A 14,286-nucleotide genomic window follows, 5' to 3' on the forward strand; every position below is an offset into this window, starting at 1 on the left:
TTGTCCTAGCATATTGGACGAGGAATGTGCCTTTATCTTTGTGTCTTTCAGAGTATTTTATTAAATTTGTTTTTGTAAGTCAAACTTACAGCTTCAATTAATTAAACTTCAATCTAATAATCATCTCAAAGAATTATTTGTAAATACTCCAAAATTAGAGTTGTACAAGGGTTTGTCAAGATCTATTTCAAAGATGTAAAATCTTATGGTAAGAAAATGTATGTAATGTTCCTTCATATTGTTGTGAAGACTTTTTTTTGCCAATAATGAAAAAACTGTGATTGACGATCTAAGACTTCTTTTAGCTGTGTCAGTAATAGATTGACGATATAAGACTTCTTTTAGCTGTGTCAGTAATAGATTGACGACATAAGATTTCTTTTAGCTGTGTCAGTAATAGATTGACGATATAAGATTTCTTTTAGCTGTGTCAGTAATAGATTGACGATATAAGATTTCTTTTAGCTGTGTCAGTAATAGATTGACGATATAAGATTTCTTTTAGCTGTGTCAGTAATAGATTGACGATATAAGATTTCTTTTAGCTGTGTCAGTAATAGATTGACGATATAAGATTTCTTTTAGCTGTGTCAGTAATAGATTGACGATATAAGATTTCTTTTAGCTGTGTCAGTAATAGATTGACGATATAAGATTTCTTTTAGCTGTGTCAGTAATAGATTGACGATATAAGATTTCTTTTAGCTGTGTCAGTAATAGATTGACGATGTGACTAAATATTAGAAAAATACAATTACATAATAGCATAAATTGATTTTTATATTATTAAATTTACTACTAGATTTCTGTGTTTTTCTACACAATTAGATTGGATGTATTGTAACATATCTATCTTATAGCTTGCAACTTAACAATCTCAATGCTGAAAGGAGCTGAAAGCATCAGTGTTGAAATATTGTTAGATCTCTATATATATTATGGAATAAATGTTAAGGTATTAATGAATGGTATTATGGAATTAATGATTGTAGATATCATCCAGGAGAATAAAAAGCAAAATAAAAAAAAATGCGTTTTATTAAAAAAGCTAATATAAGGGAAACAACTATATATTTATAGCCATTTATGTTAATGCAATGAGATTTATTTCCCTTAACCAATATCAAACTTAATTAATGCCAATATTTAATTGACTAATAGATTGATTTTTTTAATTGATTCTTGTTTCGTTATGTACAATAAATAAATGTGGAAAGTTTCAACTGATCCCAGGATGGGTGTAAATGTTAACACACTGCTTTTTTTACCAGACAGACAGACATAAGCCTTGTTAAAACAGGTAAGTTGACAAAGCTAACAGATTAACAGGGAAGCCAAAAAAATGTTCGCCAGTCAACAAAAAAGATCTTATATTTTTCTTAAGTGTTTTATTTACATTTGATACCCAGCAGATCTATTTGTTTGCTTTATCTGTATCGAGATAGTTATATAAATAAATAAATTAACTTAAAAATTGTCAACCACTTTAGGCATTTAAGATACAAGCTTATATCGATAAAGTATCTTACGTTACAACAATACACCTTGTACGATTATGTAGTAAAAGAAATAGCCATTCTACAGAAACTTATTTGAATTATATAAAAATCTGATTAGTGTTGAGTGACTAGATCAAGTAAGCTGCAGTGTGACATTTTGTTATAATATAATTTATATTATATAAGTTACAAGGTTTAGTATGGAGCCTCTAGACCAGTGTTTCTCAAGCTGTATTCCGAGGTACCCTAACGTTCCGCGAGGCCTGAATAGTGTTCCACAAACTACTGCAATAATTAGGCCTAACTAAAACGACACCACGTGATCTCTCTAAAAAAATAAGCAAAGTGTCCGGTAAATACTCAGAATTTGCGAAGTGTTCCGTTAAGGAGAAAGTTTGATAAACACTGCACTAGACAATGGCAAGCCACATGATCTCCATTGATTGCCTGGGATAACTGCATAGGACTTCAAAGCCCGTGTTTGAGACACTCTCAATTGAAATGGAGTAGGTAGAGTATTCGGAATAGCCCCATGAAATGGAGCTCGGGGACACAATTACTTTTGGAGTATTGTTAAAAGGAAGATTAAAGTCAACACTGGTTGTACTGTAGCATTGAAACTTGCCAGTCTGGGTATTTTGATCTTTCTGCATTTCGGTGACCTTGGCTTTCAGGTCAAGGACGTACCTGTCCAGTGTAGAAATATAATTGACCAGGTCAGAAATTTGTGGCTGCACGGCGTTGATTTGAAGAGAAGCTGAGAGTGAGACAGGATGCTTGTTGGAGTTTAAGGCAAACGCCTCACAGATGAAGTAGCCGCCATGTTTCTCGACTGGGCTATCCCATGTTAAAGTTAGGTAGCCCTGTTCCCCTTCTACTGGTGAGCCTTCAGTGCTACCTACCACTTGGAGAGTGTTCACAAATTTGTTCTCAATCACGGGAGTATCACATCCGGTCACACTGGCTATTGTTTCATTCTCTCCTGATTCTTTGTTGACCTTTGACACGACCAGTGTCAGCAGACGAGAAAATTCCGCCTGACCTTGAGAAGTGGAGCTTTCAAATTTTGAATCGTCAAAGTAATTGACCGTGTCGTTCCATAATGACTGCTGGGAAGTGAAATGTTGTATTGTAGGAGTTGTCTTGCTTTGGTCGAGAGACTCCCAGTTCTTATTCTGCACTGAACATCTCAGTTCGAGTACTTTAGTCAGAATAGGGTGTATGGTTCCTGGCTTGGCCTGAAGCTTCACAGTAGATAGTTCTGAAATTCGTAAAGAAATTTTATAATATAATTTCTCGCTGAAAGAACTGTTTGACTAGAAACAAGCAAAATATAACACTTCATAAAAAAGCTTATATAAAGGGAAAAAACTCCTAACTTACAACTATATCTCTCAAGAATTTGGAAGTTATTTCCCTTTATTCGATATCCAACAAAAAAATAATTACCAATAATTAATATGACTTCTGGTGGTTTGTGAAGGCAACCGTTGTTGGAACCACCAGAAGATATAGAACGGGCTTTGAACCAGGGCTGGACTTAGCATAGGCAAACTAGGCAGCCGCCCAGGGCCTCTAGTTGGTGGACGGACTTGCACATGACTCATAACAATTTATTTAGAGAAGAAATAGCGAAACGTGTGCCCGATGTTGGAGTACACTATGTTTGAAATAAATTGCGCTATTTAATTTATTTTTTCGCCGTTTAGTTCTAAACTTCCTGCAGATCTGTCACGGCAAGGTTCGAACCCGAGACTACCAGGTTAACTGTTTGGAGTGCATACCACATAACCAGGAAGTCATCATATATACAATTAACTTGCGCTTCATGGGGCAGATGATGTAAAGGTCAATTGTTTCTAAGGCCCAAGGATAACGAGGGTGTCATGTGGCCAGCACAACGACCAACCGCCTCTACTTTTCCCCAACTAATGTCATTAGAGCTGGGCGGACTCAGAGGTGCCCTAAAGATCCTTAAATAAAAAATCACCAGGTATCAAACCCAGGACCCTTTGGTTCGGAATCCAAGTGCTTTATCACTCAGCCACACGTTGTCTTGATGTGTAAATTGTAAAATTATAGACACTAAATTTATGACATATATTATATATTGCTATAGGTACATACCATTAGAGCTGTAAAATTAGACACTAAATTTATGACATATCATATTACATATTGCTATAGGTACATACCATTAGAGCTGTAAAATCAGACACTAAATTGATGACATATATTACATACCAGGTACATACCATTAGAGTTGTAAAATCTGACACTAAATTTACGACATATCATATTACATATTGCTGTAGGTACATACCATTAGAGCTGTAAAATTATTTACACTAAATTTATGACATATCATATTACATATTGCTGTAGGTACATACCATTAGAGCTGTAAAATTATTTACACTAAATTTATGACATATCATATTACATATTGCTATAGGTACATACCATTAGAGCTGTAAAATTATTTACACTAAATTTATGACATATCATATTACATATTGCTGTAGGTACATACCATTAGAGCTGTAAAATTATTTACACTAAATTTATGACATATCATATTACATATTGCTGTAGGTACATACCATTAGAGCCGAAAGAGGCTGCCAATGTCAAAGACAAGAGAAATAGCAGAGAGAGATCTTCCATTCTGTGCGGCGATCAATCTTCGGTAGTCACTAGCCTAATGAACTGCTAATGCCCATAGTGGGAAAGTTAAACTGCATTGCGCTATGCACCACGGGAATGGAATTTAAAAAAAAAAGATTTAAACGTGTATGCGTTAGATGACAAGCAGCTCCATCACTTTCAGTTTCTAGGTCCTTTCCTTGTAAGGTTACATCGTACGACCAACTTTCACTGTTTTAATTGGCTAATAATGTAGATTCAGTTCAATGCGGTATCGACACGTTGTTGATTGTGGTTTGGCCAGAACTGGCCAAGCTGGCATGTATAAGTCTTCTGTCCCAGAGTTACATGTGCCAGGAGGGCTAGAGAGTACATAACTATGCAGGCCTAACTGATAAATAAATCTAACATTAATACCGTACCATAATAAGATGTACCATAATACGATGTACCATAATAAGATGTACCGTAACGATATGTACCACAATGAGATGTACCATAAAAAGATGTACCATAATAAGATGTACCATTATAAGATGTACCATAATAGGATGTACCATAATACGATGTACCATAATAAGCTGTACCGTAACGATATGTACCACAATGAGATGTACCATTAGAAAATAAGGTCTACTATAATATGAATAATAAAATGTACCACATTGAGACGTACAATAATTAAATATACCATGTAAAGATGTACCATAATAAACTGATTTACATTTCACACTTTCCTAATAAAAGGGACATTACTTAGATTGTTGGATATCCTTCAGTCTTTGAAAGTGAATGTTCCAACTAGTAACTATGAATTAGATGACTGCTATCTCCTTAATTCACTTTGCAATTCTAAAATGTCGAATATATAACGTCGAGTTGATTCAGAATGTCGTGAAAACACATTTTCGTAAGATTTAAGACAATTTCCTATGTCTCATTTATGCATTCTTATCTTATCTTATATATAACAGACGTTACTTCATAAAAAAAAGATAATTACGTCTTGACTGACGACGAGACAAAACAAAAATAATTATTAGACTAGCGAACTCGTTCTGCCAATAGATCAGCGGTTCTCAACCTTTTAAGCTCGGCGACCCCTTTATACAATCCCCCACTCTGCCGCTACCCCCCCCCCCCCACACACACACATACGGCAATAGAAGAATAGACAATACCCATCCATATTTTCAATGGTCTTAGGCGACCCCTGGCAAATGGTCAATCGAGCCCCCAAGGGGGTCGCGATCCACAGGTTGAGAACCCCTGCAATAGATCATCGTCCTCAGCTAGTTTCTATTGTAGAGTAAAATGTTGGTCTACGTAAAAACAACAACTTTCGATGGAGACTGTGTCAATGATACTGACAAAATCGTTTCAACTATTTCCCTTTCCATTCATGATCTCTCGCAGTAGTAATATTTTTTCTCCAAAATGTAACATTTTCTATGTCCAGCTCATAAGATAAGATAAGATAAGATAAGATAAGATAATTTGTATTGATCCAATCAAATGGAAATTCAGTTTGACTACAATTTACAACCTCAGCGTAACTACTGTAACAATAACAGTATAGATGCAAATACGAACAACATTCACACACGAAACACATACACATTCACATCCAGCGCTTTATGAATTAGACTTCTATGCACTTCTCGATGACGACAGCTGATCTTGTAACACTCTGACCGACAGCGGGATGAAGAAGTTTTTAAATCTTTCTGTTTTAGTCCTAATAGAAAGGAGACGACCACTTCGTTCAGATCTTATGTAACAGTGGTTTAATGGGTGCAGGTTATCATTAAGAATAGTGAGTGTTTTAGAAAGGCATCTTTCATGACTTTATTGTCATTTTCTTAAGTATTTTTGTTTCATTTCATTATACACACACAGATACGCATACAGGGGCGGAATGGCTATATGTTCATTCTAGCAAATGCCCTGTGGGCCGGAACCAAAATGGGCCGGTAGGGTCACCAAAAGGGCATGGATGCCAGTAACAAATTGTTAAAGGTTTTATAATTCTTTTCTAAAATATCCTCTGAGCGTCGTGTTTAAAAAAGGTATCTCCCAGACATTGCAGTGTAATACTATTTTAATCTAACATTTTTCCGAAATAATGTAATAGCCTTCATTCATAGTGCTTCAAGTAGGCTTCATCCTTGTAGGGCCTACATACTTATAGATTGAAAAGCAACGTAAGGCCTATATTTCCATAATTATATAGAGTTCACTGTATGCATGAATATCAAGAAATTATCAAACTTCACATAAACATTTTGAGGACAGGTAGACCTCAAATTCGATACTCATCATATGGTATATAATTAGTGGGCGGGATTGTATAGAAATGCACGGGCCGATTTGGACACCCAGTCCGCCCCTGGAGTTATATATGAAATCATTTTTTTATATTTGTGGGCGCGGTGGTCGAGTGGTTAAACGCTTGGCTTCCGAACCTGAGGTCTTGGTTTCGAATCTCGGTGAACACTGGGATTTTGAATTTCGGGATTTTTAGGGAGCCCCTGAGTTTACCCAACCCTAATGAGTACCTGACTTTAGTTGGGGAAAGTAAAAGGCGGTTGGTCGTTGTGCTGGCCACATAACACCCTGCTGGTTAACCGTTGGCCTAAGAAACAGATGACCTTAACATCATCTGCCCCATAGATCGCAAGGTCTGAAAGGGGAACTTTACTTTTTATTTTTTTTTATATTTGTATTTGTTTATTTATTCTTAATAAATGTGAAAAGAGCGTCCCCCATTCTATAGCATGCCAGTTCGCTCGGATCCAATTTATGTTGTGGACATGTGACGGTCTCTACTAATTAACATTCAGATATGTAATGAAATAAAAACAAATGAATACAAAAGAAAAACGGCATTTATACAGCTTGGAAGTCTTTTGAACAGCATTCATTTGCCACCACTCTCATATCAGTGATGATTTTGTTCTCTTTAGTTTGGTTAGCTCCCTTGTGTAAATTCAATGCAGTAATGCATAAAATGTTTGCGATCTGAGTTGTAAAGCTTGGGTTAGCTTACGAATCGGATTGTCATGGGTCCGAATCCTGGTGAAGACTTTGATGTTTAATTTTGGGATGCTTATGGCGCCACTGACTCTAGCCAGCTATAATGAGTACCTGATATTAGTTGGAGAAAAGTAAAGGCGGCTGTTCATTCTGTTGGTCACGAGACACGTTAACCGTGGGCCACAGAAACAGATGACCTTTACATCATATGTCCCATAGACCGCATGGTCTGAAAGGTCTGAAAGGGATTTTTAACGTTTAAAGATAGAACTGCAATCCATAGAACATAGACCTATGCCTCTATTAATTACCTGAATATTCCATGATCAAGGAAGACGAAGCACTTGTGAAAGTCTGTCCTAGCGTATGGAATAAGAAACTTGCGTTTAATAAGAAATGCACTTTTACACAACCAAGTTAACGATTATTAAAGATGTGATAAATTCAGAAACTAATAAATATCTTCTACATAACAAACATATGAATATTACTAATTCTGTAAATGGTTACAATATTAGAAACATATAAACAGTACATCTACCAATGTTTAAACATCGAAGGCTATCCAGCTAAAAATAGCAGAATTATAATTAGAACTACAACTGGTGACAAAATTTGATTTTGTGACACTAATTACTGACATTGACATAGACATTGACATAGAATAAGAATTGTGGCTGTACAAAGTCGCTGAGAAAGTATTTAATGAAGTAAACACCGTAGGGGTGCTATTAAAAGCAGGTGAAAAAGTGACCTTATCGGTGCCGCAAGCCACTGTACCCGTCTGAACACTACCCTTTTTAAGTGTCTTCATTTTGTCTGAAATTTGTTTATTTTCTAAAGTTACACTTTTCATTTCCTCGCTGATATCAGCTATCTTGCTTTTAAGATCAAATATATACTTGTCCGTCAAGAGAACATACTCCACCAGGTCAGGGATTGTGGTTTCAACTGTCTCAACGTCAACAGAAGCATAGAGTGACACCGGGTGTTTTTCTTTATTCAAAGCGTAAGCCTCACAAGTAAAGGAGCCAGCATCGCTGCCTACCGGCCTATCCCAGGTCAAGGTGAGGTAACCCTGTTCTCCGTCTCTTGGCGACCCTTCAGAGCTCCCTTCCACCTCCACAAGGTCAAGAAATGCTTTCTCTATGACCGGATCATCGCATCCAGTGACGCTGGCTATGGTGACGTTGGTGTCAGTGTCCGGGTCGAGTTTGGTCACAACCAATGACAGCAGCTGTGAAAAGTCAGCTTTCTCTTGTGACATAGTGCTTTTTGCTTCCTGTGGGCTCTTTAGATCTACGTCATTCCACAATGGCTGGTCAGAAGTGCTTTCGACTTCTTTCACTGTGGTTTCTTTAACTTTTGCTCGCCAGTTTTTATTTTGCACAGAACAATGAAGATGAAACTTCTTGGTGAAAATCGGATGAATCACTCCAGGACTTGACTCGAGTTTCAGCTGGGAGGAACCTGAATCAAACATAAAGATATTTTTTTAATGAATACTACTAATAATGCTACGATAGAAATATAGTTTTTAATAAGGAAAATATGTAGGTAGCAACTAGGTTTTCGTAATCATCTTTAATACTGCAATCAACTTTAATCCTCTGAATAGCTATTAGCAACAAAAAAAATAAAGCAGAAGCACAAACGCAAAATAGAGCTGTGAGATTAATAACAAAGAAATATTTACATTTGATTTGAATAAAACCATTAGTAGAATCACTCAATTTAGCGACACTTTAGGATAGAAGAATAAACATTTAAGTAGCAATAATACATAAAACAATGACCAATATTTTATTAATAAAAAAAATAATAACCTACAAAAAAATACTCATAAACACATACAGATAGAGACAGGTTTTTTATTTCCTATGTTAGAACTAATTCGTACAATGGTTTTTCTTCCCTAGCTTTATTAGAGAATGGAATGGGTTGCTTGAGTCAGCCAAGAAAACCAACGACTTGGCTTAGTTTAAGTCACTGATTGACACACTTATTATCTTCTCTTTTGAAGTAGGTTCTATCTTATCTTATATAATACAGACGTTACTTTAAAAAAGAAGATGATTACGTTACTTCAAAAAAAGAAGATGATTACGTCCTACGCGTCATGCATTTAGTCATGCACATTAACCAATGACTTGAATTCTGCCAAGTCACTGGTTTTCCTGGCTAGCTCAGGCAACCCACTCCATGCTCTGACAGCACTAGGGAAGAAGGAATATTTGTACAAATTTGTCCTAGCATATGAGACGAGAAATGTGCCTTTATCTTTGTGTCTTTCTGAGTATTTAATTAAATTTTGTTTTTGTATTTGAAGAATATGGTTCAGTGTTTTATGTATAATTGCTACTTTACTTTTGAGTCTTCTGTCCTGAAGGCTTTCTAAATTTAGTGATTTTACTAAAGGTGCTACTCTAGTCAAATGTGAATATTGGTTTGTTATGAATCTCACTGCTCTATTTTGTGTTTGTTAGAGTTTCTTAATGTTTTCTTGAGTTGAAGGGGTCCCAAACAGAGGAGTTCTGCTAGTTAAAAGATAAGAAGATAACAATGTGCAATCATTTGCTACATGCTATAAGTCAGCTATTGAACTTGTATACAATTAATTCCTTTTTCTTGACAAAAGATGAGCGCAATCTTATTTTCATGGAACGCGAATATCTTCGCTTTGAAAATCCAATTAGATTCAAAACATGCATAGATCGCTTGCTTGTGCTCTGTTGTCTTTTACGTATTCGCTGTCAGATATTCTCTTGTGAAACATCAATACTTACCACTCCGCGTCAACAGGAGCAACCAAGAGCTAGCTTTCTCCCAATACTGGGTATCGATTCTTGGTTTGTTAATGGAGCTGTTTGGAGTATTTGTGTGTTTTAACGCCTTCGATTACACATTCACGTTGTCACCTAATTCAATTCAATTATAATAATTAATCACTGAGGTCCTGCGATATTTCCAATGAGATTCGAAGTTAAAAACGATAAAAAAAATATTATTATCACAGACCTCAAACTATACACAGTTGATTGATTTGACTTGAATTATTTCATTATTCAAAACTTTACGAGTTCTGCTTATTTCGTATTCTATATAACTCCTTTAATCTAGAGATTTACGTTACGAGCAAGAATAATGAACATAATGCATAGAGCGACAATGGAAAGTACTATGTAAATCAAAACATAATAAAAGTAATCCAGAATTTCTACAAGCAGGCCACTAGTGCGGTGTACTTCAACATTAACATTAGTATCCAAATTCTGAAAAAAAAAACACAAATTATGACCAATAGACAACAGGTCGTTAAAAGGGACTCTAGCATTGGAGATGAAAAGCTGACTAGTGTCAGTAGTTTTTAAATACCTCGTAGCTATCGTCTTAGATAAAAGAACCACACTTGAACTAGTGGCCAGAATTGCACAGTCCACAGCACTTGCAAAACTCAAAACATTTGGAAAATAAAAGGCATTGACCTCGACGCTAAAATCAGACTGATGCGTTGCCAGATTTTTATATGCTTACGAATATTGGACGCTGGCTGCAGATCTAGAGAGGAGGTTACTGTCAATGGAATTGAGATTCTACAGAAAGATCCTGACTATCACTTATAAAGACCGACAAATGAAGTGATGAGAAACGGGATTAATACAGTTATTGGACCCCCACAATGACTTGGAAACTAGTGTCATCAACGCAAACTCTACTCTATATCAGAAGGTTCTCAGGGCTCTCAAAGACCTTTCTTCAAGGAACAGTACCAGGGAAAGGAAGAAGAGTCAGACAGAGAAAGCGATGGGAAAACAACATGGAATGGACAAGCCTGTCATTGACAGAAATTCTATCCAAGGCAGAAAGACAGAAGAATGGAGAAAAAATGTCAACAGATCTTTTTCTATCAATCTCAAACATATCAACTTCATTACCATATCAACTTTATTACCATATCAACTTTTTTTACCATATCAACTATATTACCATATCAACTTTTTTACCATATCAACTTTTTTATCATATCAACTTTATTACCATATCAACTTTATTACCATATCAACTTTATTACCATATCGATTTATTACCATATCAATTTTATTACTACATCAACTTCATCACCATATCAACTTCATCACCATATCAACTTCATTACCATATCAACTTTATTACCATATCTACTTCATTACCATATCAACTTTATTACCATATCAACTTCATTGACATATCAACTTCATTGCAATATCAACTTCATTACCATATCAACTTCATCACCATATCAACTTCATTACCATATCAACTTCAGTACCATGGAAACCTAATCAACGTATAATCCAAATCAACTAATCACCATCCTAATGCACATCAAATAACATGAATGGGATAACATTACCAGTACCCACCACAGGAACTACAGTTACTACATCAAGAACATCAACCATATAGAACAGATCATTTGAACACTTACCGTTTGACTCTTGTACAGTAACAGCTGTACACATAATTAAGACAGGTACGGCTAAATACCTCCACATATTGATATATATATATTTAAATAATTGAGTGAAAGTTATAACAATACAGTGAACTCAGTTATTCGATACGTTTGTTATATGCTGCAGATAGTCCTGTGAATTTATATATACAATACATACATTGCGAGGTTATTAAGAGTGACGTTCGATCTTATTTTAACTAGTTTATCTATAAACAAATATGTTGGCATAATGCTTGTCTGATTACTGCTGACACCATCATCATACTGAAAGTATAATGAGCATTTTGTTTAAAGGTTAAAGGTTGAATCGGGTCTCTAGGTCAGAAAATTTGCCCAAATTATATTTATTTCATGTGATGATATTATAATACCTCTAATTTTTCAAAGTAAAAATAAATTAATGTAAATTTGGATAGAGACTAAATCTAGGTCTAGACCCTGCATCGGTTTTGAAAGGATCATCACTTTCGGGAATCACCGATGTATGACGTTATTGATTCAAGGATTTAATAAATTAATGTTCAGGAAAACGTTGGGCATTGTCTTGTAAGTCTAGATCACACGGCTTATTATTTTGTGACCGGTCATTTCATCCCCGGTCACTTCATCATTGGGGATGAAATGACCGGGGATGAAGTGACCGGCGGGGATGAAGTGACCAGGGGATGAAATGACCGGGGATGAAGTGACCAGGAGATGAAATGACCGGGAGATGAAATAACCGGGGATGAAATGACCGGGGGATGAAGTGACCAGGGGATGAAATAACCGGGGATGAAGTGACCGGGAGATGAAGTGACCAGGGGATGAAATGACTGGGGATAAAGTGACCGGGGATGAAATGACCGGGGATGAAGTGACCTAAAGTTTTCTATTTGTCAGGTCTACAGTTATGTCTAATTGGGCGACATCTATCTATGAAGACTAGAACCAAGCGGTACAAAAACTTGTTCGTTCCTCACTCGGTCAGACTATATCAACGCCACTCGTTGATCAAGAAACATGAAAAGGACCAAGATATATGTGTGTAGTCGCTCAATGAACTCTGTATGTTGTGTTTGTTCTATTTACGTGAATGTTTGTAAAATGTTTGACATGTTTCGGATGTGCCTTCAGAGTTGAAGATAGTTTACTTCCTAGTCCAAACCTTCCGCAGGACGACGGGGGATGGGAGCGGGCAGGGTTCGAACCCGGGACCATCGATAAATCCAAACGACAGTCCAGCGCGCAAACAGCACGACCAGGCAGCCATGTTTCTGTAGTGTTGTTGTTATATGAGGAAAGAGTCCTAGTAATCACAAAAAATTACCGTAAGGATCAATAAAGCAGTCTTAGTCATTAGTTTCTAGAATGTTTTACATGTTTCGGATATTCTTTCAGAGTTAAAGAGAATCTACATCCTAGTCCAAACCTCCCGCAGGTCGACGGGGGATGGCAGCGGGCAGGGTTTGAACCCGCGACCATCGAGACGACCAAGCGACATTCAAGAGCGCAAGCCGTACGACAAGGCAGCTATCCTTATGTAAGTCTAAAACATTACTTTTTTTTTTCTGTAACATTATCAGACGATATGTTTCTTCTTCTAGCCTGCGCTTTGCTGTCAGCTTCTAAGCTGCAGGCTCTCTTGCACTCTGCGCCAAGGAAAAACACCGTGCTGTTTGTTTTCAATTATTCTACACTGCCCTGCTGAGTGTCGGCTATGTTGGGCTGTCTCTTATCTTATCTTGGAATACTTATATCATATAGACGTTATTTCAAAAAAAGTAAGATGATTACGTAGTGGTAGTAGGGTCTGCCTAGGGTGAATTAAATGTGGGCATTAAAAGAGGATATAATTTACAGTTTCGTAATGAGGGGGGGGGGACGCAGTGTCTACAGAAAGGTGGGTGTGTGGGATTTATCCTGTTAAGATTATAATGTAAAGGTGTACTGCTCTTAGTTGGAAAATTGTAAATTGCTCTTTGCGAAAATTGTTATTGTCCAGTATATTTGGCTTGGTCATTTCTTTGTACATAGTTCGGACTGAGCCCAAGTCAATGTTAGCCACCAATCACAGAGGAATGGCTCAACCAATGGGCATTAACATTGGGGTAAGTAAAATCCATATTTTCGATTGTCTTAAGCGACCCCTGACAAATTGTTAACTGACCCCACCCCCGACAGGGGGTCGCGAACCACAGGTTGAGAACCTCTGTGAAAAAACTATGATCCAAAAAATGTTAAGTTAATCTACAGAAAAGAGGAGATAACTTTAAATCAATATCTGCATTCAATATCTGCATTCAATATCTGCATTCAATATCTGCAATCAATATCTGCATTCAATATCTGCATTCAATATCTGCATTCAATATCTGCATTCAATATCTGCATTCAAAATCTGCATCCAATATCTGCATTCAATATCTGCATTCAATATCTGCATCCAATATCTGCATTCAATATCTGCATCCAATATATGCATTCAATATCTGCATTCAATATCTGCATCCAATATCTGCATTCAATATCTGCATTCAATATCTGCATTCAATATCTGCATTCAATATCTGCATTCAATATCTGCATTCAATATCTGCATTCAATATCTGCATTCAACATCTGCAT

General features: G+C 36.4%; 2 protein-coding genes across 2 annotated transcripts; both read right to left on the reverse strand.

Annotated features, from left to right (window-relative positions):
* Nucleotides 1-1,094: 1,094 nt before the first annotated feature.
* Nucleotides 1,095-5,172, reverse strand: LOC129923503 (uncharacterized). The gene is made up of 2 exons (XM_056014787.1): nt 4,103-5,172; nt 1,095-2,760 (listed from the first exon to the last, which is right to left on the reverse strand). The coding sequence occupies exons 1-2, from the start codon at nt 4,164-4,166 to the stop codon at nt 1,910-1,912; spliced, it is 915 nt and encodes a 304-aa protein (XP_055870762.1). The 5' UTR covers nt 4,167-5,172; the 3' UTR covers nt 1,095-1,909.
* Nucleotides 5,173-5,628: 456 nt separating this feature from the next.
* Nucleotides 5,629-11,860, reverse strand: LOC106080274 (uncharacterized). The gene is made up of 2 exons (XM_013241620.2): nt 11,650-11,860; nt 5,629-8,651 (listed from the first exon to the last, which is right to left on the reverse strand). The coding sequence occupies exons 1-2, from the start codon at nt 11,714-11,716 to the stop codon at nt 7,729-7,731; spliced, it is 990 nt and encodes a 329-aa protein (XP_013097074.2). The 5' UTR covers nt 11,717-11,860; the 3' UTR covers nt 5,629-7,728.
* Nucleotides 11,861-14,286: the final 2,426 nt, after the last annotated feature.

Source organism: Biomphalaria glabrata, chromosome 16 (assembly GCF_947242115.1).
Source record: "Biomphalaria glabrata chromosome 16, xgBioGlab47.1, whole genome shotgun sequence".
NCBI classification, from domain to species: Eukaryota; Metazoa; Mollusca; class Gastropoda; family Planorbidae; genus Biomphalaria; species Biomphalaria glabrata.

Excerpts from the sequence above, each read along its gene's own strand:
- LOC129923503 (XM_056014787.1), bottom strand. The coding sequence starts at position 4,166 with ATGGAAGATCTCTCTCTGCTATTTCTCTTGTCTTTGACATTGGCAGCC. Across the intron at positions 2,761-4,102 it reads AGCCTCTTTCGGCTCTAATG|AACTATCTACTGTGAAGCTT; the intron begins GTATGTACCTAC and ends TACGAATTTCAG.
- LOC106080274 (XM_013241620.2), bottom strand. The coding sequence starts at position 11,716 with ATGTGGAGGTATTTAGCCGTACCTGTCTTAATTATGTGTACAGCTGTT. Across the intron at positions 8,652-11,649 it reads TACTGTACAAGAGTCAAACG|GTTCCTCCCAGCTGAAACTC; the intron begins GTAAGTGTTCAA and ends TGTTTGATTCAG.